Genomic DNA, 22,234 nt, shown 5'->3' with positions numbered 1-22,234 from the left:
TGAGTTTTTTTTTTTTTTGTATAATTGTATTTTTATCAGAGAGAAACATACAAAATCATTTCAGCACCATTACATACACACCGAGCAAGACAAAAGAATATGTAATTGCAAAAATATATATTCTCTATGCTATTACTCTCCCTTTCATTTTATTTTATCTTATTTTTGAACAATGGATGTCACACTTCCTCATTTTCTCATCAAGATCTACTGCCAGCAATTTTCAGCTGTCCTGATAGTTAAATAGTCTGGTACTCCAAGACATGTAGTAGAGGTAATTAAAGTAGTTCAGGTCTCCGTGATCTTATGTATCTGATCCACTTTGACCACCATCTCTTAAATTTCTCTGATTGTAGTTTCAAAGCGAATGTCAGTCTCTCCATGATGTAGATTTCCTGCACAGTTCCTTGCCAGTCTTCCACTTCTGAGTTTTTTACTCTCAAAACATATCCATAAAAAGGAGGTGCTGATGTCAGGCAATATCAGATTTAGATAATAAAATGATAATAACCAGTTGAACACGCTTTTGGTTTTTTAAGTCACTTGAATATCTTTTAGTATTGGACTGTTGGTCGGACATAACAGAAGAAGACATCAATATGGGTTCTGGAAAATTGTTGTGGGCAGTTTTAACTTTTTTCTTTAACAAGTTAATTGAAAGAATATTGAGCAAATAAATCATTAAAGAAAACAGTTGCTACTTGCAGCCCTAGCTAGTAGTGCTTGGGGTTATAAATGTCCTGAGAAAAAACCTTTCATTAAACACACAAACACAGATTCTATTGGGACTCCCCCGATGCATTAATTCACTTAAGGAAGTATGAAGCGTTTGTGTAAAAAGAAAAAAGTTCAGAGACCGGAACAGTTTCCCTAAGCCGCTCTTGTGATGAAATGAAGAACAGACCAGATAGAAAGAGCCATGAGGAAACTATGTGGGCCGAACCTCACATCTAGTGCCAAGCTAAAGAATCTGCTCGGGTTTTGAAGTGCCGTTCTCACAACGTTGCTCCTCTGAGTTGTTGACTTCCTCCAGACCCAACCGCGCAATCGTCAGCCCATATTCCGGGGTTTCAACTTGGAGGCTTGAACTCTCATGTAACTTTAGCAGCCGGGGCCAAATTCCCGAATGCAGCAGCCAGCGTGACCAACACAACCCCCAGAAATAGCTCTGATCTCTCTCTGAGAGCTGGCCAAGTCAGATTCCCCAAACAGGCGCTGAAGGGAACAAGAGATTGGGAACACACCGAGGCTCACCACCCCCAAAGTCCATCAATCATTATTCTCCATACAAATAGAGCATTCAAATGGACAAAAAGTCAGTCAATAGGCAGCACACGAGGAGTCTGGAGTGTATCCGGTGAGGGAAGAAGAACCAGCCAGCCGAACAGAGGAAAAGCTATAGTCAGTAAAGAGTCATCTCCATCTGCACTGCTCCATTAATTCAGCAGATGCTCTTATTCATGCTCAATCAACGAAAGGCCTGTCACATTTTTAGCCCTGCAGATAAAGTGGAGTCTGTCTGAGCTCATATTTATGAAGAATCTGAAGCAGAAGACACAAAGGATGGGACTAAAATAGTGGAGTTCAGCACTGAGGCTGCACTCAAGAAGCCATTACTCCCAAAGAGGGAACATGTGGGTACATTTGTTAAAATGTGGCAAGCTACACCATGAGGCGGTGTCCTAAACACACATACAGTTGATACAGCTCGCTGTGGTGTCAACGATGATGTCACAACCAACAAACACGTGTGCTTGGTGAGGTTTAGTTGGGTACAGTTTTTCCCACTCTGCTTTCGTGAAGCATTAAAAGACGACACCAATGTTTCTGCAAGTTTAAGCAAGAGTTGTTTTTTTTCATTCCTTACTAAAATGTAGCCAATAGCTGCCGGAGGAATGGGAAATACATTCAAAAACACACTGAGCTGCATAGTTTTCACACTGGTTAGCTGGGATGTAAACTATATGTGAGTTGTTGTGAATAGGCTAAATCATGCTAAACAAACTGGAAAGACCTTTTAAGGTTATCAATGAGTCGCTAAGTCAGTCTTTATACAACAATGCCTGGGCTGTCATTGGTCCATCTGTCATACACTTTCTTCTGTAACTTGATGTGTCGAGGCACAATGAATAAAAAGCAAACCGGCTTACAGCTACTGATTCTTTAAAAAGGTGGCGCTAAAATGAGATGCTACAAGTGATCGGCCAATCAGACATGGTCGGTGCTCCAGGCCCCACCTCCAAAGTTCCTGTACTGTTGGAAAGACTTTAAAGAACTTCATTAATGCACTGGAATCTGCAGGGGAAACACACTGAGGTTCTTCAAAGGTTCCTTGTCTCTGTAGCGGAAGCTCTGCAGTGGAAATGTGACTCTATGGTGTCATTATTTGCAAACCTGAACCTGGCAAAGCCTCATTCTGATCAGAAACCTTCCAATCACTGAAGACAACTGATGATAATGTGTACTATAGGACACTTAAAATGCGCTCATTTCAGTTCTTAGACACTCAGAAAACTGTATCCAAAACTGGTCCAAAAAGGTCCAGTGGAAAATACACAAAAGGTGTCATTGAAATTATTGTCCATGTCCCCAAACAGGCCCAGTTTGACTGTAGCACAGAGATGTGTCACTGATCACCCACAGCAGGCTGCTGTCTTTTTAAACCCTGCTCACCATCCTCAAACCCTCCCAACCAGCGTGACAGGACGAGGAGTGCACCGTCATTCTGCACAATACATACTGAGTTAACAGCAAACACAACAAACAGTGATGACTGGAGGGTAAAGGACATTTCTAACTCAAGGTGAAGAAAGAAGGAGTAGCCTTCCCATCTTTCCGCTAGATTTTAAACCAACATGCCCACAGGACACACACACAACACAACAACCAGTAATAAGTGTTTCCTCTTTGATGACACGTAGCCGGGCTTATTGCGCTTTCTTGTTGCAGTGAAGTTTGGAATGGCGTCGCCAAACCCACAGGAACCAATTGCAAAGTCAACAGGCACGGGGGGGGGGGGGGGGGGGGAAAGAAAAAAAAATCTTCACCACTGTGCTTCTTATTTTCACAGCACAGCAACCATTTGCAGCAGTTGTAAAGCCACACTACCACAGACCTGCTACAGAGTACTCCCATTAAATCCAGCCCTGTAAGTGAGGCTCCGTTCTTTGAAAGGTAACAAGGTGATGGAAAATGAATCACTGCTGGAAAAAGGTAGACAGCTCAGAGATAAATTCTATTCACAGAAGCTCAGAACAAGATTTGTTCCCCGGGAAAACTGCTGAACAAGCTAAACTCCAGCCTCCAAAGATGTCCACTCATCTGCTTACCCAGCACAAACAGCCTTAATGACACCAGCACATTTCATCTAGACTGCAAAATAACCTATCAAAAGGTGCAGGCAGTAAAAGCCTGAATTTAATTAGCTCTGTGCACCATTATTAGGACCTCTCTGGGCTGGTACACTGAGACTCATTCGGGGCTGGTTTAATCCTAATCCTACAGGGAAAGTCTCTGAGGACAGAGAGTTTTGCTGAGCCACACGTGATGTCAGAGGGAGCCAGGAGTTTGACGCCAGTCAATGAGGATCAAGGAGTTTATCAGCCGCCAACCAAACCTGTGACCTTGTCACGAACGGATTTGTTTTGGGAGATAGTGCGACACCTATTAGTCGAAACATGCTGTTTTTTTTCAATGACTGCCCTTTTAATGATTTAGCCATGACAATGAAGACTTTTAATACTTCTTCCTTGGTTCTTGTTATAGCGATTGTCTTTGGAATCACCCTTTTCTCCTGTTTTCCAAGTGCCCTCAACACAGTTTTTGCCCACATTGTGTTGAATAGAGCAACCAGTAATGCTCTCTTTATCATGTGCTGATAGTTGTTTTGAAACATGGGAAAAACTCCATCCTGAAGTGTATTCTTTCATTTACAGGACTCGTGGTTTCAACTTCTAAAACTGTACTTTTCAGTGAAAAAAAAACAAAACGTTATCTCAAGCCCTCATTCCTGCAGTAAAACTGTGACTGTGAACACTAAAGCTTATAAGTATTAGATTTCCCTCCGTGTACCCGAACTGCTCTGCCTCCGCTTTGTGCTCCTACAACTAGAAATGGCTGTTGCGTGCCACAGAAAAGTGTTGTCAAAAGTTGTAATTATAGGATCAGCTCAAGATGTGCCAATTGGTTGAAACTACCATGTTGCCACATCAGAGAGAACAAAAAGTCGGAAGTTGGAAAAAAACAGGCCGAGCTTATTAAGAGACAGGGAGCCCTGTGCTGGCTGTCATCAGCATGCCGTCGCTGTAGGCCAGAGTCGTCAACAATTTCCATGCACAAAAGTAAAAAAAACAAAAAAGTCATGTACTTCTGCTTAGCGCTTAAGGTCATGTATCATTTGTGTGGGTTTTTTTGTTTGGAGCACGCTTTCAAGGCAACAGGACGTTTATTCAACTGAGGGCTAAAAAAAAAGCAGAGAAAGTTTAGTGGCCTCTGTGTGAGCTGCAGTCACAAGTAAATGGATATTGTTTCCTCTGAGGAATGCCGGTTCTGAATTCCTCCTGGCTAATGTCTGTCTGAGTTTAACTAATGAGGGACACTGATATGGAGTGATATGATTAGACAGCCACAGCTCCTGTCTGCTCCTATCAAACAGGACTGAACGGGAAAAAACCCTGGCACACACCGCCTACATTTGTTTTACGTTTGAAGAGGAATTTTGGATTTGAAACCCAGCAAAGCTCTTCCCTTCTGGCACTCTATCACCTAAACTTTAGACCAAAAAAAAACAAAAAAACACTTCATACTTTTCTGTGAAGCTAAAGTTGGTCAGGAATTACTTGCAGCTATATCGTTGATCCTTTGATTAGGAACACTTTCAACAATGGCTGTAATTAGTGCTCAAGTTGTGCGCGACCTCAAAAATCTGCCGAGGGTGACTGGCTGAGAGACAGAACGACAGGCAATAATTGGCCCTCAACATCAATGAAAAAGAATTGCATCAAAACGTGTAAAAAGGAAGCGGAGTAGGAATGAGCGGAGGTGTGTATGAGTGTTTTTGTGCCTCACCTGTTGCTCTGCTGGTGGACGCCCCCCCCTCCTCCTGAGGTTTGCACGCGAGCATCTGTCTGTGCAGATGTAGAGCCTCTGTGGAATGTACAGCATTCCCCTGATTCCCATCTCCCGAACCGCCGCAGAGGCTTTCCCCCAGTGCCTCCGGCCCGGCGCCGCTGCCGCCCCCCAGGTTCCTGCCACCGTGACCCGCATCCCCTGCCCGGTTGGGCCTCCTCTGGGGCTCCGCTCGAGGGGGAACCAGAAGCCGAACTGAGGGTCGTTGAGACATCTCCGGCTCCTCATCCTCAGGGATCGGGTTGTACCAGATTTCTCCTTCGTCGTCGGCGTCATTCTCCTCGGCTGGGTCCACGCTCCGAGGGTGAGGAGACACCTTAGCCTGGCTGATGTTCACCTGAATCAAGACAGCGGCCGAGATGGAGCATTAAAACTTTAGAAAGAGAGGAACTGTGACAACGTTGTGACCGCTGTGTTGTATCCGAGCTTTGTCTTTCTGGGAAATACGCTTATTTGTTTTCTCTCTGAAAGTGAGATTGCTACCACTCTTCTGTGTGTATGTTAAAGGTGCAATATGTAAGAAATAACAAAGAAATAATAAAACATCGACAGAATGTGAAGTTAGAATGCTAACCAGCTAGCCCAGATGGCGCAAGGCTACACCAACAATCACAATGCTCCAAGCTCCCAGTCTCTAGCTAATTGGGCCGATAGCTACACGGCTAACTGAGCTAACTAGCTGTCGGTAGCTACAATTAGCGGCATCACTCTGGTGATTTACTGCCACCTATATTGTTTGGAGTCTGTACTCAACAGGTGGCCAATTCTTACATATTGCCCCCTCTAAATATCAAGCTAAACCAGCATCCAGTTAGCCTAGCTTAGCATAAAGAATGGACAGAGCCTGGCTCTGTTCGTCTAAAGCTTACAAATTAACATTTTACATTTTGTTGGTTTACTCTGTGTATAAAGAGCAACTCATGGTGTTAAGAGGAGAATAATCTGACACGTAACATCCTGAAAGACACACAATTTGTAAACAGATGTGTCATTAGTGAAATTTCAAGAGGTCAGAGTCAGGCTAGCTGTTTCCCTCTGCTGCAGTCTTTATGCTGAGCTAAGCTTACCAGCTGCTGGCTGTAGCTTCATATTTAACACACAGACTTGAGAGAACTATCAATCTTGTTTTGTAACTTTTGCCAAGAAAGCAAAGAAGGGTATTAAAAAAAATTCCTAGAGCTATTCCTTAAAACTCATCCTTGTCAGCAGAGAGCGCGCGAGGCTTACCTGAGGCAGGTGCAGGCGAGCCGGCCGTGACGGGGCTCCACCTGAGGGTCTCAGGTGGTCTGGAGAGGGACTGGCAGGAGGTGGCAGCTGATGGGAGACCTGGCTGCCCTCCTCCTCAGCTCCCAGCATTCCCTGCAGTTCGTCCTTGGCGCAGTGACTCTTCCCGAGTGAGCTCTGCTGCAGCCAGTTGCGCTTCTTGGAGACCGTGATGGTGGTGAGCGGTGGCCGCCACGATGGAGACTCACTGGGCCGGCCCACCTCGCGGCCATTAGCGCAGGGGGATTGGACATTCTCAATGAAAGCTGAGGGAGCGATTGGGAAGAGAGCGTGAGAGTTACAAGATACTGCTGGGAGACACTCGGATGTCTTCTGATTCGCATTAAAAATCAACTAATCATCATCACGATCATCATCGTTGAAGCAATTATTGAACTGAAGTGAAGGACTGACTCTGATGTTTGATCTCAGACTAGTCGTGTCCTGTCAAGCTGAAGAAGACGTCTGTATCAAGAAACCACAGGTGAGGAAACACTGAGAATACCACTTGCTTTTATAGCCTCTCATCCCTTCTCAAGAAGAGCTGCAGCCTTTGTCTCATTTTATTGCCATGTGTTTTATAACTTTTGGGATATTGTGATTTTGTTTTTATAACCAAAGTCAAACTTTCAATCACACCGCCACGGTCCCCTGGAGCACCCCACCACTCCCCACCCTTTCTGCTCCTAAGTGATGCTTTGGGGAATATGTGGGCTTTGAATTCAAAAGAGATCACAGGGAGATGGAGGGGACCGAGCACACATATCTTCCATCGCAGCAAAAATAAAAAATCCACTGGCGTTACAGCTGTGAAAATAGAGCGGAGAAGGGGAGGGGGGAGTGGCGATAAGTACAGCCGGTGGCGATGCAGATGAAAGAGGACGAATAACGGGGACGCTGACGTGGTCACTTGATGTCCCGGAGAAGGCATTAAAGGAGTGCGTGCACGGCTCTGAGTGCATCTGTGGATGATTTTTTCGATCGTGAGAATGGGTTTTTCCTCATAATCAAGAAGCGCCTTCACAAAATCATCTGACATGCCTTTATTTTATTTATTTTTTTACAAGCGTTGATGAGCAGATGCAACCAGAGAAAAACAACCTCTGAGCGTGTGTGTGTGTGTGTGTGTGTGTGTGTGAGACAGGGCCGGTATGGGTCTTGCTCTAACACGTACAGCCGGCTGGTGTAAAAGACTGTTTTGATCCTCAGCAGCTCCCAGGCGAGCCCCTCCACATGCTATAATGACAACTTCTCCTTTTCCTCAAGGAAACGCATCTTCGTGCACACCATGCTAACATTCACCAAATTACAGGCTAGAATGTTTTCACCCTACAAAAATCCAAATCTCAAAGCGGGGCGACCAGTGCGAGTATGTGTGAATGAGTCTGAATAAACCAGTTTGGGTTTTTTTCTTTTTTTATTCTTTTTAAATCCAGAGCAGTCCGAGAGAAAAGAAGTCCATCCCAAAAAAAAACAAAAAAAACAAGTGGTTCAAATTACATAACTTCTACTCAGTCGATTGAGACTAAGGTAATTTTTTTTTTTTGCTTGGTTGCTTTCATGGACAAAGCCCTGACACTGGCACCGAGGGAGCAGAAGCCTCCACTGGGGTTTACTTTTCTCTGAAGAGCCTCTCGCCGCCTGCCTGTGATCTACCAGGCAACTTTATGAAGCTATTGTTGACTTGTAATGAACGCCGCCGTCTCCAGCGCCTCAAAATCCAATAAAAGAAAACTCTGGAGTCTCTCTCACCACAACAAGACAAGTTTGAACTTTATTACTTTTCAACTTTTCTCTCTGCTTGACAAATACAAGCGTGACATAAAGTGGGATGAAACTGAATCTGTTAGGGATGCCGGTTCCTCTGGGTCCTGGCTGATTATATAAAGACACTGCCGAGCATATGTAACAGCTTTCAGTGGCAGGAACAGAGGCCACGTCTGAGGCCTTCCTAATCTCCAAAAAAAAACAAACAGCACGAACTACGAAAAACACCACCCATCGCAGCCTACCCCCTGTCATCTGCTTCATGTTAATTCAAACGCAGCACCGTGCCGCCATGATAAAGCACATCTTTAAGTATTTCTTCCTGTCTGCTCTGTTTAGGTTAAAAAGGGTTTCCTGTCAGAAACGTGTCTGTAGGACCTGAGTCAACCCTGCGTTTGCATCAGCCAGGATTAGGGTTGATGCTGCGTTTGAGGGCCTGGAGCTGAGTAGCCGAGTGACGGAGAAACATACAGCGTGTTTCTGGTGATATACTGAGTCCAGTGGGATAATGTGTAGGCCGAATGTTGGCAGGCTATAATAATCTGCCATGGTTTGTTCTCACATGGTCTAGACTGGAGTTTGTGTAACCCTTTAAACTCTGTCTACAAGCAGTGTTTTAACTTAAGTCTACACTTAAGTACATTACAACAGTCATTTGTTATTTATATACCTTTGTCATAACACGTAAATCAGTAATTAGTTTGTGAGTCTGTGCCGACGCTCTACACAGCGTGGCTGTTCAAAGTAAAACAACGTAATCTCTCTTTATGTGTTAAAAAAGGTCAACTGTCAGAAAATGGAAGGAAGACAAACTTTCCTAATGATATAAAACAAACTGCAGCGCCTCTTATGCAACAACTTGTTGACAGAGGAGAATGACAAGGAAAGAGATGATGAGACGCACTGTAACTATATGAAACATAGGCTACTAGCTAGCAGTTAGCCAACGTTACACATACAAACAGCTCACTCCTCTCCACTCGAGTGTTTCGGCTAATTTAACCATTAATCCTTTGGCTGGCATTTCTATTCATGACATGTTGACCGCTGTTGGCGCTCTGCTGCTCCCAGAGCATGATACTCTGTATAACCAAACTGTAAACAAACGGTTCAGTTTGAGATCATATACAAGTACTACTACTAGTAGTGGTATCAGAAATCACTTGAACTGATATAGTAATTTTGCAAGCTAGCCAACTTTCGTAGCAATCCTCTGATAGTATTTTACTAGCAAATGTAGCTGTGACTTTTTTTGCTACGCTAGCTAACCAGCAATTTGTCTATGGTAGCTAGCAAGCTAACATTAGCTAAGCTGTAACTTAACTGCGCTGCATGGCTCTGCCATTGGTTGTTTAGTAACACTACCAGACAGAAAGACATAATTTTGCTACATTAGCTACCAGAAATTCGTCCATGGTAGCAAGAAAGCTAATGTGCTAATGTTTTGGCGTTGAAGGGGAGCTGAAGAGAGGCACGCCGAGGTAGCCGTACAAACGCTATCCTTTGCCTTTTCCCTGAAAAAGTCCTTCGGATTGAAATCATTTCAAATTCGGCGTTAATCAGGCAAAGGAGAAAGTCTCATATTTCTCCCTTCACACATTGGCAATACGAGGCAATTCATGTGTGTAAAAAAAACATTCCACGTATAATCCCTTTAAAAGACATTTAAGACCAGGATACAGACAAAACTACAGGCTAATAACATAATTGATATCTAGCAAGGGGAAGTCTTCATCAGATGAACAACATCAAATGAGGCTTAACTGCCTGAGGATTTACTTTGTATTTGTGACTAGGCACAAATACAAAGACTACAAATAATATAAAACCATTTGAACTACAACATACGTAAGAATGAAGTTTTTGGGAGAGAGCTAGGGGAAAGATTTTCTAAGACCAAAGACTCAAACTGCTAACGTGAGAATGAAGAGAGGTGCGATATTGTGCATGGAGCTGTTGTCAGCGTGCCATCTTCTTTAAGGGGTCTTTCATAGCTGGAAGAGGAAGCATGTTCTGACAAGAGCGGCATTCCAGACATCTCCAGGTTTACAGCCTCGCCGCCGTCTCCTTCCACTGTCACACTCCTTCACCGGGAGCAACACGAAGCAACAGCGGGACACTGCTTCGACTTAATGAGTGAGATTCCAACCATCTTCACTGGTGTCCAACCATCACAACACTCCCCAGCATTTTACATCAGCATATCAGTGTTTTCCCCCCCTCAACTGCTTTAAACGTGAACAGATATCATTCTAGCAGATGCAGAATGTTCAACCTGAGGCTTTTCTTCTAAATGATCTTCAAATTACTAAAACAACATGAAGGAAACTGTTTCTAGAAGATGCCCGATGGTGTAAACTGAAATACAAACTGACATCAAGCAAAAACACAAAACGGGACGAATGCTTGAGGTGACGGAACATTTAAGAGACAGAAATGACGCTTGTTTTACAACTATTTCTTGATTAATCTATTTGTCGTTTGTCGGAGAATTAAGCGGCCGCTCATTTAGTAATTGATCTATCAACAAAAAAGTCGTTGTTCCAAGTTCCAGCTTCTCAGTGTCGAGGATTTGCTTAGTTTCTTTGTCCTTTTTAACACTGAAATAATGCTTCTCCATCTTTCACACATTTCTGATATTTAAACTAATCTTTAAATCCAGAGAGTAAACTGCAGATTAACTGATTGTGAAAATTATAATTGTAAATTTGCACGTGTTTATTGAAAAAATGCAGGGAAGGATTAACCTAAAGGGAAACCCTTCAAAGTATCCAGCGGAAGAGAGGAGAGATTTTTTTTTAATAGCTGCGCCTTATAATATTAATTCAAATGTGTATGCATGCCACCAACACACGTTTCCAGGAAGAAAGAGTGAGAAAACAGCTCCTTTCTCCATTTGGTTGTCATCTGCCTGATGACCATCTAACCTTCAGTCAACACGGAACAAAGCGAAACAGAAGGCCCACGTCGATTACACTTTCCATAACGGAGCTGACACGGCCCGGCTCCCTGTGCCGCGATGGCATGAAGATGATGCGTCCGCAACACGGAAAACTCACACCCCTGACCTGAAGGTAACAGATGGCCAGAGCACATAATACAAGGGTGCACGTCTGTGTGAGAAAATAAAGAAAAAGGCAGAGAGAGGGAGAGAGGGAGAGGTGGACGGGGAGGAGCGATCCGGGTCTGTCTGAGGTGCTGAGAGGAATGCAAACCTATAAAGAAAGAAGGCTTATTTCCTGGACGTGCTGGTGTGAACCTGCGCCACGTGAGCCAGACAGTAAACCCAATTATCCTCACGTCTAAATCTTTTTTCTCCGCTAAGACAAAAACACTCGATCCACTTTCCCATAGGCTTCTCTTTTATTTCCTGAATTCCTTCTGGCTCCTCTTTTGATAAGTGCAGAGCACACACACCAGCTCGTTCTCTCTCCTCCATACAGACAACACTTTGTGGTGTGTACGGAGTGTCTCCCCCCCCCCCCCCCCCACCGTCAGAGGGAATCTTTTGCTCTGTGCCATACATTCCCATTGACACGCATTCATATGGAAATGAGGATTCTCAGTGTCGATTATTTTCCTCTTCGCACCGAATGCAGAGCCGAGATCGTCCGGGGTTGCATCACATGTCAACACTTGCATCCCCGTTGAGGCGTCCTGGCAGCGCAGCCTGCTAACGCTAATGCCACTTCCTCCTCAACGCGTTGGCTTCGAACCCAAATTCTTTTCAGCGTTGCAGGCGCTTTCTGTCCCGTCTCATTGTGTCTGTCTAAAAATCTGATAAAAATGCTTCGGCGGAGGGACCATGCAATCTAAAAAATGGGACATGGACTCACTGTGTGACGCAATTTGGTCGGGAACACAGATAAAAGTAAGACAAGTCATTGAAAGGCCCTTCAGCAGCGCTTTGTACAGGAGCTCTGGATGAAATGCTGCCAGTTGTTTAGTGTTTGCCCCCGACACCATCATGTGACTCATACACCATCCCGGTATGAACCCTGACGCCTCAAGTTTCTCGTCCATCACCTGATCTGTCTTTAGAGGTGCCATCCTCCATAAATCTGTCCAAGTACAGACACACCAGACAAGACGAATGACTGTACCTGTGAAAATGACTACCAGCAGGCTTGCTAACAAGTTTTCTGGCACAATGCAGAAACCGGGCGCCACGTCGCTCTGACACGACTCGACAGCAGTCAGGTAGGATTGCGTTACACCTGCGATATTATCTCGTTCTCTAGCTAATTTGAATCTACTGAGCAGGCAGCAATTCATTGATTCACAATGTTGAGCGATACTGCACAGTACTGTGCCAAAACATGAGTTGTTGTTTAGCTCATATTCTACGCTGTATTTTAAGGAATGGCTCAAAACTATGGGGCAATGTGTCCGTTTGCTTGCTGCCATTTACATAAAAAGAGTGATGCTTTTTGAGGTGACGTTTTTGCTACATTTTACATTTTAAAACAAGTCCCTTTCTGCTTCAGTTGTTGAGATGAATGTCTCAATGCTGTTTAGTTGTGAAGCTTCAGAAAAGTTTCGTGGACTACGAGACTTCACCCGACTGAATTTTTTGGGGGGGTGAATTTTTTTGGGTGAATTGTTTCCTTTAAGTTCACAGTTACTGCGTGCACCTTCATATTCAGACAGATATTCGAAGGTAACAATATTCTCAGCTTACGTTATCTATAAACTATAAACTATCCTTTTACAAGCTTTTGTTGAGGAGATAAAGAGCTAATTAACCTTTTCCCAGAATGCTGCTGTGCTAAAGGCGTCAGTATTTCCTGGTGTGCAACGTGGGCATGATTTTCAAGTAACTGTGAACCACAGGACTGAAATGAAGAATAAATAACAGGAGAGAATATCTGCCTCCCAGGAGTGGATCTCATACTTCTGTTTGTGGTGTCTATGGCTCAGTCTCAACATCAGCTTTGACTGACACACACCGCTCCTGTGTTCAGATCTGGCCAAAACATGATGCCTGGATACTGCCTGCCTGCCGGCAAGGCAATCCTCTGCCGCAACACAACAAACCTATAAATCCTCCGGCAGCAAATACTAACAGGCGCGTGCACACTGGAGATGTGCATATGCATGCTCACGTGCACAATATCCCTCACACCCTCACTTATACATAGAAGGAGTGACACTCGGCTGCGGGTGATAATCAACACGATTTCTTAGTAGTAATTAGAAGTAATTAAAGAACAAGTCAGGACAGAAATAAATTAGCTGCAGTTTAATTAAGCCAGTAGTTTGCACAATGACTTCATAGAGAGATTACATGTCCAAGTATCAGTCAGGGGGAGGAACATGACTATTTTTAGAGATGTATAAATATTTGCATAAATCAAGAGAAGAGCCTTAAACTCAATGAAGAGTTTCAAGCCAAGACAAGCAGTTCACTGGAGCTTTTGAGAGCTTTGGTATTTCTTTTTCTTTTTTTTTTTTTTTTTTTAAATGGCTCTTTGTGAGGCGCTGAGAGGCCCACAGGGGCAAGATAAGCCCAGCTCTGACCTTAATAAATACTTAATCGCCCTTCATTTTGTTCATTCATGGCGAGGAATTAAGTGACACAACGCAAACAAAGTTAAACAACAGGAATGGCATCCCAAATATTCAATCCAAAGTCTCTTTAAAATGCAAGTTACCATGGAGCTGTCCAGAGCAAACGACCGGGGAGGAAGGCAACATGACAGCCCAACCCCCCTCCTTTTACTCTCAAACAAACACACGCACGCACGCACACACGCACACACACACACACACACCACAACCACAGAGAGTAACTGCAGTGGCTTCTCCCCTGCTTTGGATTCCCCTGGCCACAGCTGTGGAAAAGTTCGGTGGGGACAGAGAGGGGAGAGCTGAGCGAAATGAGGGGAAAAAATGAGAATCAATGGCGCAAAGAGGAAACTAATATCAAGAGGAGCACTGTCTGTATTCTAGAGGTAAAACTCGGAGCTATGTTGAGCCGGCAGCGGCTGGAAGTCAAACATAAAGAGGCCTTCCGCTCGGCAGCCTCTCAGATCACACTCTATTTCTAGCAGCACGGCACACTGACAGTCAACAGCAGCCTGCGCACATGGCAGCTCGTCTGTTTACTCTGGAAAACACTGTCGGAGCAAAACACACGCTCTCTCGTGCACAGGGCACTTTCCTACAAAAAAAAAAGAAAAAATGTTTTTCGATCCGCACAGAGCCATTTCCACACGCTGCGCAACAAAATGTCAATACAGAGTTCTCTGCACAGGCAGCTTCCGAAGCCTGTGACTGAACTGGCGGGCTGCCCTGTTTGCGGGTCGGTTCAGGGCGGCACGGAACGAAAAGTGCAATCCATTTGGTACGACCAGGCACTAACACAGTGAAATGACAGCTTAAGTTATGTGCAATGTAAAGCAATGAATGTAAATGCAGTTGAAATGTGGGCAATAAGTAGGGTTGGAGTGATATACATGGTTTTCAGGGTATACTGTGGTATGAAAGTTGAGTGAAATTATAATAAAGTCCTGTTCAGGTCGCTCTAACTGATAATAATGATAAGAATTGCATAATACTGTATACTGGGTTCCATGAAACCGTGAAAATCTCATGCCGTTGCAACCCTAGCAGTGACCTTGTGGTGAGATTATTTTTTGAACTTCAGTTTGCATCTCAACTTTCAGATATCGACGTGTCTTGCGACTGCATGAACAACGTCAAAGTGGACTTGAAAAGTGGGTCTCTGGAATGCGCAATTCCACAACAAACTAGGCCTCCATCTCCATCTGCTGAGGAAGGTTGGGTGATATGGCAGACGTCGATATTAGATATTATCGAATATCTCGATATTTGCTGTCATACAGGGTGTTTTTCAATATATCAAATATCATGGCACTGGAGGCAACACACTTCGATATCTGACTAATCTCGGCTGGTAGAGGTATATACATACAGACATGGAGGACTTAGTTTCTAAGAAGCTCACCAATCAAAGGTTTAAAGGTGCTTTTTGTAAGAAAACAGATTCTTGAGTCTCGCTCCCGACTTGCCAAAAAACAATGCTTTGGGGGGGGGGGCGGCCGATGCGTCATTATTTCTTACAAACGGCACCTTTTAAGTGGGAGAAAGTGTCAACCCAAGGGATTTGACTGAGGCTACATGTCGTCTCTGCCATAACCCCACCTCACAATCGTGTTCTCCTCCCCAACGATAATATCATGCATCGCGATATTTGCCAGGATATTATCGTGATATCAAACTCTGGATATCGCCCAAGTCTCCAGAACAGCTTCCAAATGGATCTTAAATGGGTGAGCTTGTTCTGCCAGCTGGTAAAAAGTTTAAAGCAATCTACATCCTGTCTAATCCCTGACTATCCCTCATAGACCTCACCTCTAGATTGACTAATTAAATACGTGTGGCCTCTTCCTCTCAGTGGTTTCCTGATGCAGACGTTCTCCTGCTTTTGCACCACATTAGAAACAGAACATCATTTGTCATTTTGTACATCATCAAAAGTCATACACACGCACACAAACCAAACCCCCACCACCAACACCTTAGAAAACACCACAGCAGCTAGCAGAGGAGAGTGAGTTAGTTGTTACTGGACTACGCTGTGAGTGATCCCACCTACGGCCTGATGTGCGATTAATTCAGTGTTAAAAAAAAAAATGCACCTAAATTAGTGTGAAGGAACAGAACCCGCCACCGGTTAGAGAATCTTGAAAAAAGGAAAGCAAAGAGGTCTGAGGAGGCTCGTCCCTTTGCTTTGCATCCAGAAGAGGAGGAGTGCAGGATGGACCGCCACCAGACGGAGTTTACTATGAGTGGAGGAGGATGACAATATAATCAGACGGGAGGAGGAAGGAGGGTGAGAGGTCTCTGATTTAGAGGATCCACGGGAGCTGGGGCCACTCCGTGTAGCCTTCCTACCTGGTGACTTGACTGCAGGTGACTTGGCCTTGACAGATTTAACCCCTCGGCCGGACGTCTGGGCGCCTGGTTTGCACCCACCGGGGTTGGCCTGAGGGCAGGAGCGGTCCTGGCTTTGGCCTCCTCCACGAGGCAGCGATGAGCCCTCGATGCGCTGCTTCATCTCGGAGGACAACAGCCGCCCCTTGTGCATCCACTCCTGCATCTTGTTGACAGTGACACCGTGGCCCTTGTTGACAGAGTTGGCTCGCAGTGCTCGCGCCTCGGCCAGCTCCTGCTCGCGGTCGTGACCCTGATGTGCTGATGCGTCGCCGTTGCTGTCTGTCGAACCCGTGAGGCTGTTGATCGAGCCGCTGCTCTCGTTGAGCTGCCCGCCACGGCCTTCATCGCCCCCGGCATCTTGAAGCATCTCATCACTGCTGACGGCCTCGTAAGGCACCCGAGGTCCTGTCAGCTCTCTACCCTCTTTTGTCCCCGTGGCCCCTAACTCACCACTGACATCTGGACCCTGAGCCCCAGAGGCCTGAGCACAGAGTGAGGGTCCACCTGGGTACCTGATGGCTCCGTCACTCGCGGAGCGCAGTAAAGCTGGCCTCATCCCGGTCAAAGACAGGTTCAGCATACTCTTACTAATCACCCTGCTGTCTTTGACGCCTGACTCGGGGTTCCCACTGAGGCAGAGCAGGAGCGAGTCGGTGTCGGACACCTGCTGCGGGCTGTGGTCGCCTCCTGACGACCACGAGTCGCTGTCCATGTTCTTGGCGGATAACCTGGAGCACAGGCTGTCCCTGGAGTGGCTGCTACAGGAGGAGGAGGCCTGCTGCTCAGTAAAACCACCACTGATCTGTTGCACGTCCAGGTTGATATCATTCATAGCATTGATAAGGAGGTAATAAGCTTCTTTCAGCTGGCTCCTAAGCCTGTCTGTTTCCTGGGCACTGTTGCTGTCACTAAGCTGTCCTTTATCCTGACCGGGCTGGGGCAGCTCTGCCACCTCTGCCCTATCATCATCACTCTTTGTTCTAACAGTTTCATAAAAAGGCAGAATTTCGTTATCATAATAATCCTCATCCTCGCTGTCTAAGGTGTATCTGAGTGGGCCCCCCGTGGCGCACAGAGATGCCATGTTAATGTCGCGTATTTCTAGCTCCGTGGGGAAAAACGTCGGGCTCTGCAGGGCGCCCGCAGTGCCTCTGGTGTCCCCTGCGTACTCGGGCTCGTAGCTCTCAACGTTGCGGATCAGAATGTTTTCCTCCGTGCTACCTGACGCACAGGTCAGGTGCACGTGTGCCGCGCACACCGGCGGGTCTGCCTCCAAACTTTGGTTGTTGTTCAGACTCCAGTTGGCGTTGTGTTCAGGAGCAGCCTCTGCCATGCGCCGGGGCTGTCCTCTGTCATCAGCGGTACTAACCGGGCCCTCTGCCGGTTTACCCTGTGGCTCAACCTGTGCTCGGTACAGAACGTGATTTGAATTGTCCCCAAACCCGATTGAATCCCCGACGCTGCACTGCCGCGGGACCGAGACGAAGTGCTTCCTCTGGACATGCGGTCCTGCGAGCGTGACCCCCGGCGATAACGCGATTTTGCCACCAGATCTGGGCCCCCGGTGGCTCCCGTCTCCCTCCCTCCCGACCGCGTGTCCCCCAAACTGGCCGGCTCTTTGAAGTGAGACCCCCAGGAGCTCCTCATTAACCCGAGCCCTGCCCCCGCTGCTGCGCTCCTGGGGACGCGCGCCGGCCGACTCCGCCGCGCGGCTCTCCCGGACTACCACAACCCCCCCGGCTCGCACCATCGCCCCGTCAACACAATTCTCGTACGTACTCATTCTCTCTGTCGCGAGCAACACCACCGGGCGAGCCTCGTCGGAGTCTCGCTGCGTTTGCAAAACTTTTTCTTTACCTTCTCGGCCCCCATTCGCCGCCGCAGCAGCAGCAGCAGCAGCAGAGCCGTATCCACCGCCGACCGTTGCTCCTTTCTTGGATTTCTTCCCCCGGAGTTTCGCTAGTAAAGTCCTCCGCAGAGGATCAGCCATTCCTTTCCTTTGCCCCCCTGTTAAGTCCTCCCGGTTTCTTTCAGCACGCTGGCTCCAGAGGGAAAGGGCCGAGTGGGTTCTCCTCGCTCGCCGCGGTCAAAGCTCGCCGGGCGGACGGGCTCCTCTCCATTCTCCGCTGTCACCTCCGCTCTGTCGCCTCACTCACTCCTGCTCCCTCTGCCGAGCTGCACCACCTCTCTCTCTCTGTCTCTCCCCCTCCCTCCCTCCCTCTCTGCTCCACAAACACACACACACGCACACACACTGTGCCCTCCCTCCCTGTGTTTCTCCCTCTTCCTCTCTCTCTAGCGCCTCACCTCACCTCCTCCTCATGTTTGCAGCTCAGATGTTTGGAATATTTTCCTGCCTCGCAGTTCACTGACCCCGCACGTAAATTACCCGGAGAAAATTGCACGAGGGCGCCTTCAGGGGTAAACTAACATTCAGTTCAATTACCTGAAAAATTAATTTGCAGGGCTAAGACAAGCGTGGATAAATCTTATGTAACCTAACATGCAGCGACTTTAGCCTTCGAGGTGCTACTTCAGTTTCAACGGATGGCCTCATTAATGCTTATACATCGTTTAGTAATGCTTTTTAAAGAAAATGTTCATCCCAATTAATTAATTACCGGGTGATTTCATGAATATTTCAACAGTCCAAATTCAGTGATGTAGATGCACACTCAGGTTTTAAAAAAGCAGCACATGTTGGCAGCTTTTCTTGATAAATGATAAATTAATAATTTTATAAGAATATTCACAGGTTAAATTTCTGACAATCGACTAATAGATTACTTGACCAGTTGGTTCAGACCTACTTTAAAAATCAGTAATAAGAATGATAAAAAAAAATACTTTGGTTGCCAGGTTGTGGAAAATCATTTTTGCTGTTGTGTATTCGCCTCATAAATAAAAGTTAAAGGATACGTTCATCCAGAACAATGAGAATTTAGTCATTATCTCTGGCTTAGATGAGTAACGAGCATATAAAAACATAAGAAGCTAATGACCTGTAATCAATGACTGATGACTTATTCAAATGTTACTTTCATTAAAGGGTGGTTTCACCCAAAAATTTTAATTCCGTCATTACCTACTCGCCCTCGTGCTGATGGAAAGCAGGGCAATGTTTCCTAATCCACAAAACATTTTTGGAGCTTCACAGCAAAACAGCGTTGCAGCATTCTCCTGAACAACTCAATTATTATTACAAAAATATAAATGCAACACTTTTGTTTTTGCTCCCATTTTTCATGAGCTGAACTAAAACTTTTGTTCACAAATCTGTCTAAATCTGTTAGTGAGCATTTCTCCTTTGCCGAGATAATCCATCCCACCTCACAGGTGTGGCATATCAAGATGCTGATTAGACGACATGATTATTGCACAGGTGTGCCGTGGGCTGGCCACAATAAAAGGCCCCTCTGAAATGTTCAGTTTTGCTTTATTGGGGGGGTCAGAAAACCAGTCAGTAAATGGTGTGACAACCATTTGCCTCACATCTCCTTCACATAGAGTTGATCAGGTTGTTGATTGTGGCCTGTTAAATGTTGGTCCACTCCTCTTCAATGGCTGTGTGAAGTTGCTGGATATTGGCAGGAACTGGAACACTCTGTCGTATACCTACCGTATACGTGTCATATCCAGAGCATCCCAAACATGCTCAATGGGTGACATGTCCAGTGAGTATGCTAGCCATGCAAGAACTGGCCACAATAAAAGGCCACTCTAAAATGTTCAGTTTTATCACACAGCACAATGTCACAGATGTCGCAAGTTTTTTAGGGAACGTGCAATTGGCCTGCTGACTGCAGGCATGTCCATCAGAGCCGTTGCCCGTGAATTGAATGTTCATTTCATTTCCTCACAACCGCAGACCACGTGTAACCACACCAGCCCAGGACCTCCACATCCAGCATGTTCACCTCCAAGATCTTCTTAGACCAGCCACCCGGACAGCTGCTGCAACAATCGGTTTGCATAACCAAAGAATTTCTGCACAGACTGTCAGAAACCGTCTCAGGGAAGCTCATCTGCATGCTCGTCGTCCTCATCGGGGTCTCGACCTGACTGCAGTTTGTCATTGTAACCAACTTCATGCTCACATTCGATGGCGTCTCACACGTTGGAGAGGTGCTCTCTTCACGGATGAATCCCGGTTTTCACTGTTCAGGGCAGATGGCAGACAGCGTTTGTGGCATCGTGTGGGTGAGCAGTTTGCTGATGTCAACGTTGTGGATCGAGTGGCCCATGGTGGCGGTGGGGTTATGGTATGGGCGGGTGTATGTCATGGACAACGAACACAGGTGCATTTTATTGATGGCATTTTGAATGCACAGAGATACCGTGACGAGATCCTGAGGCCCATTGTTTGCCATTCATCCACGACCATCACCTCATGCTGCAGCATGATAATGCACGGCCCCACGTTGCAAGGATCTGTACACAATTCCTGGAAGCTGAACACATCCCAGTCCTTGCATGGCCAGCATACTCACCGGATATGTCACCCATGGAGCATGTTTGGGATGCTCTGGATACGACACGTATACGATACGTATACGACAGCGTGATCCAGTTCCTGCCAATATCCAGCAACATCGCACAGCCATTGAAGAGGAGTGGACCAACATTCCACAAGCCACAATCAACAACCTGATCATGTGAAGGAGATGTGGACACACCAGATACTGACTGGTTTTCTGACCCCCCCCCCCCAATAAAGCAAAACTGCACATTTCAGAGTGGCCTTTTATTGTGGCCAGTCTAAGGCACACCACTGATCTTTTGTGTATATAGAAAAAAGTTTTAGATCTTTAAGTTCAGCTCATGAAAAATGGGAGCAAAAACAAAAGTGTTGCGTTTATATTTTTGTTCAGTGTACAAAAATGTCTCCTTAAAGCTCATTCAAGTCTTAAGAAGCCCAAAGATCCCAAATTAAGTTGGAAAAAATGTTATTCACACCCACGTTAAAGCTGAACTCTTAACTGTGGCTGCTCAGCAAAAAGCGTTCCCATTCACCACGTCTGAAGTAGGTGCACAAACTCGACCGCTAGCTGAGCTTAGCTTAGCAGCTGCAGTGAAGGTTTCAGTTAAGAACAGCAGGGTTTTTGGTATTTTATGTGTTTCTAGCTGTCTCCCCTGTCTACTTCAGTTGTTTACGAGACCTCTGCAACGCTAGTTTTGCTGCGATGCTCCAGAAATGACTTGTGGACTTCGAATCTTCAACCGTCTTTCCATCAGCATCAAGGTGAGTAGGTAATGACTGAATTTACATTTTTGGGTGAACCTTTCCTTTAATGGAAGTAACATTTGAATAAGTCAGTTTGAATAAGTTCTTAGATTCTTACATGCTTGTAACTCATCTGTGTAAGGTAATGGTATCAACTTTTTTAATAAACCACCAAGGCTAAGTGATCCTTTGGCATACTCAGAAGCGTTTATGAATGTGCACTGTCACATTTAAATACACCGATAGATACTTAAATGAATAAGTTTTTGGACAGGTCTTTCTGATGAATTAAAGGACTCTTAAGGACTTTAAGGTCCTCGTCCTGGAGGAGGATAAACATCAGCCACAACCTGGCAACCAAAACAACGATTGTATTAATGACTTTCAACTGTTGTGTGTTAACCACAAATAAAGCCACTAACAACTTTCCATCTGTGTGAAATCCGGCTCCAGTTTCTCTATTAAAACATGACGCGTACATTTCCCTGAAATGTGAATTGAATCCAGTCGGAGAGCAGCGAGCCACAACTCCAAATCACCACCTTCACTTGCAGCTGTGAAGGCATTTCAGCAAACGGCAGGGAAAAACAAGTCTCGTCATCTCAGGGGAGCGATGTGCTTGAACCTCTGCAGAGGAGGAGGAGAAAGAAAAAAATCGATCTCGGCAAGAAACAATGAGGAGGACGGCGATAACCCGGCGGCCCCGAATCATCTCTCAGCCTTTTACAAATGAGCAGGCTTGAGTGTGTCACGAGGAATTTGTCTTCTCATAGTTTCATCTTCATTACTGCACGCAAACGAGGGCTACTCTTTAACCCCTCCGACGGCAACGCAGGCCTGCGAGAGCGACCTGCCGCATGATGGATCACTGCTGATCACCGGACTGACACT

General features: G+C 45.8%; 1 protein-coding gene across 2 annotated transcripts in view; it reads right to left on the bottom strand.

The window, feature by feature from the left end:
- Positions 1 to 18,314, bottom strand: part of syde2 (synapse defective 1, Rho GTPase, homolog 2 (C. elegans)) — a 56,293-nt gene extending 37,979 nt beyond the window's left edge. For both annotated transcript variants that reach the window (XM_030433742.1, XM_030433744.1), the window contains exons 1-3: positions 16,078 to 18,314; positions 6,355 to 6,656; positions 5,068 to 5,464 (exon numbers count right to left, since the gene is read on the bottom strand). In XM_030433742.1, coding sequence (XP_030289602.1) covers positions 5,068 to 5,464; positions 6,355 to 6,656; positions 16,078 to 18,109 — 2,731 coding nt within the window. In that variant the 5' untranslated portion in view covers positions 18,110 to 18,314. The remainder of the gene's footprint in view (positions 1 to 5,067; positions 5,465 to 6,354; positions 6,657 to 16,077) is intronic.
- Positions 18,315 to 22,234: the final 3,920 nt, after the last annotated feature.

Source organism: Sparus aurata, chromosome 11 (genome assembly GCF_900880675.1).
Source record: "Sparus aurata chromosome 11, fSpaAur1.1, whole genome shotgun sequence".
NCBI lineage: Eukaryota > Metazoa > Chordata > Actinopteri > Spariformes > Sparidae > Sparus > Sparus aurata.
This window is presented reverse-complemented; position numbering and strand designations above follow the sequence as displayed.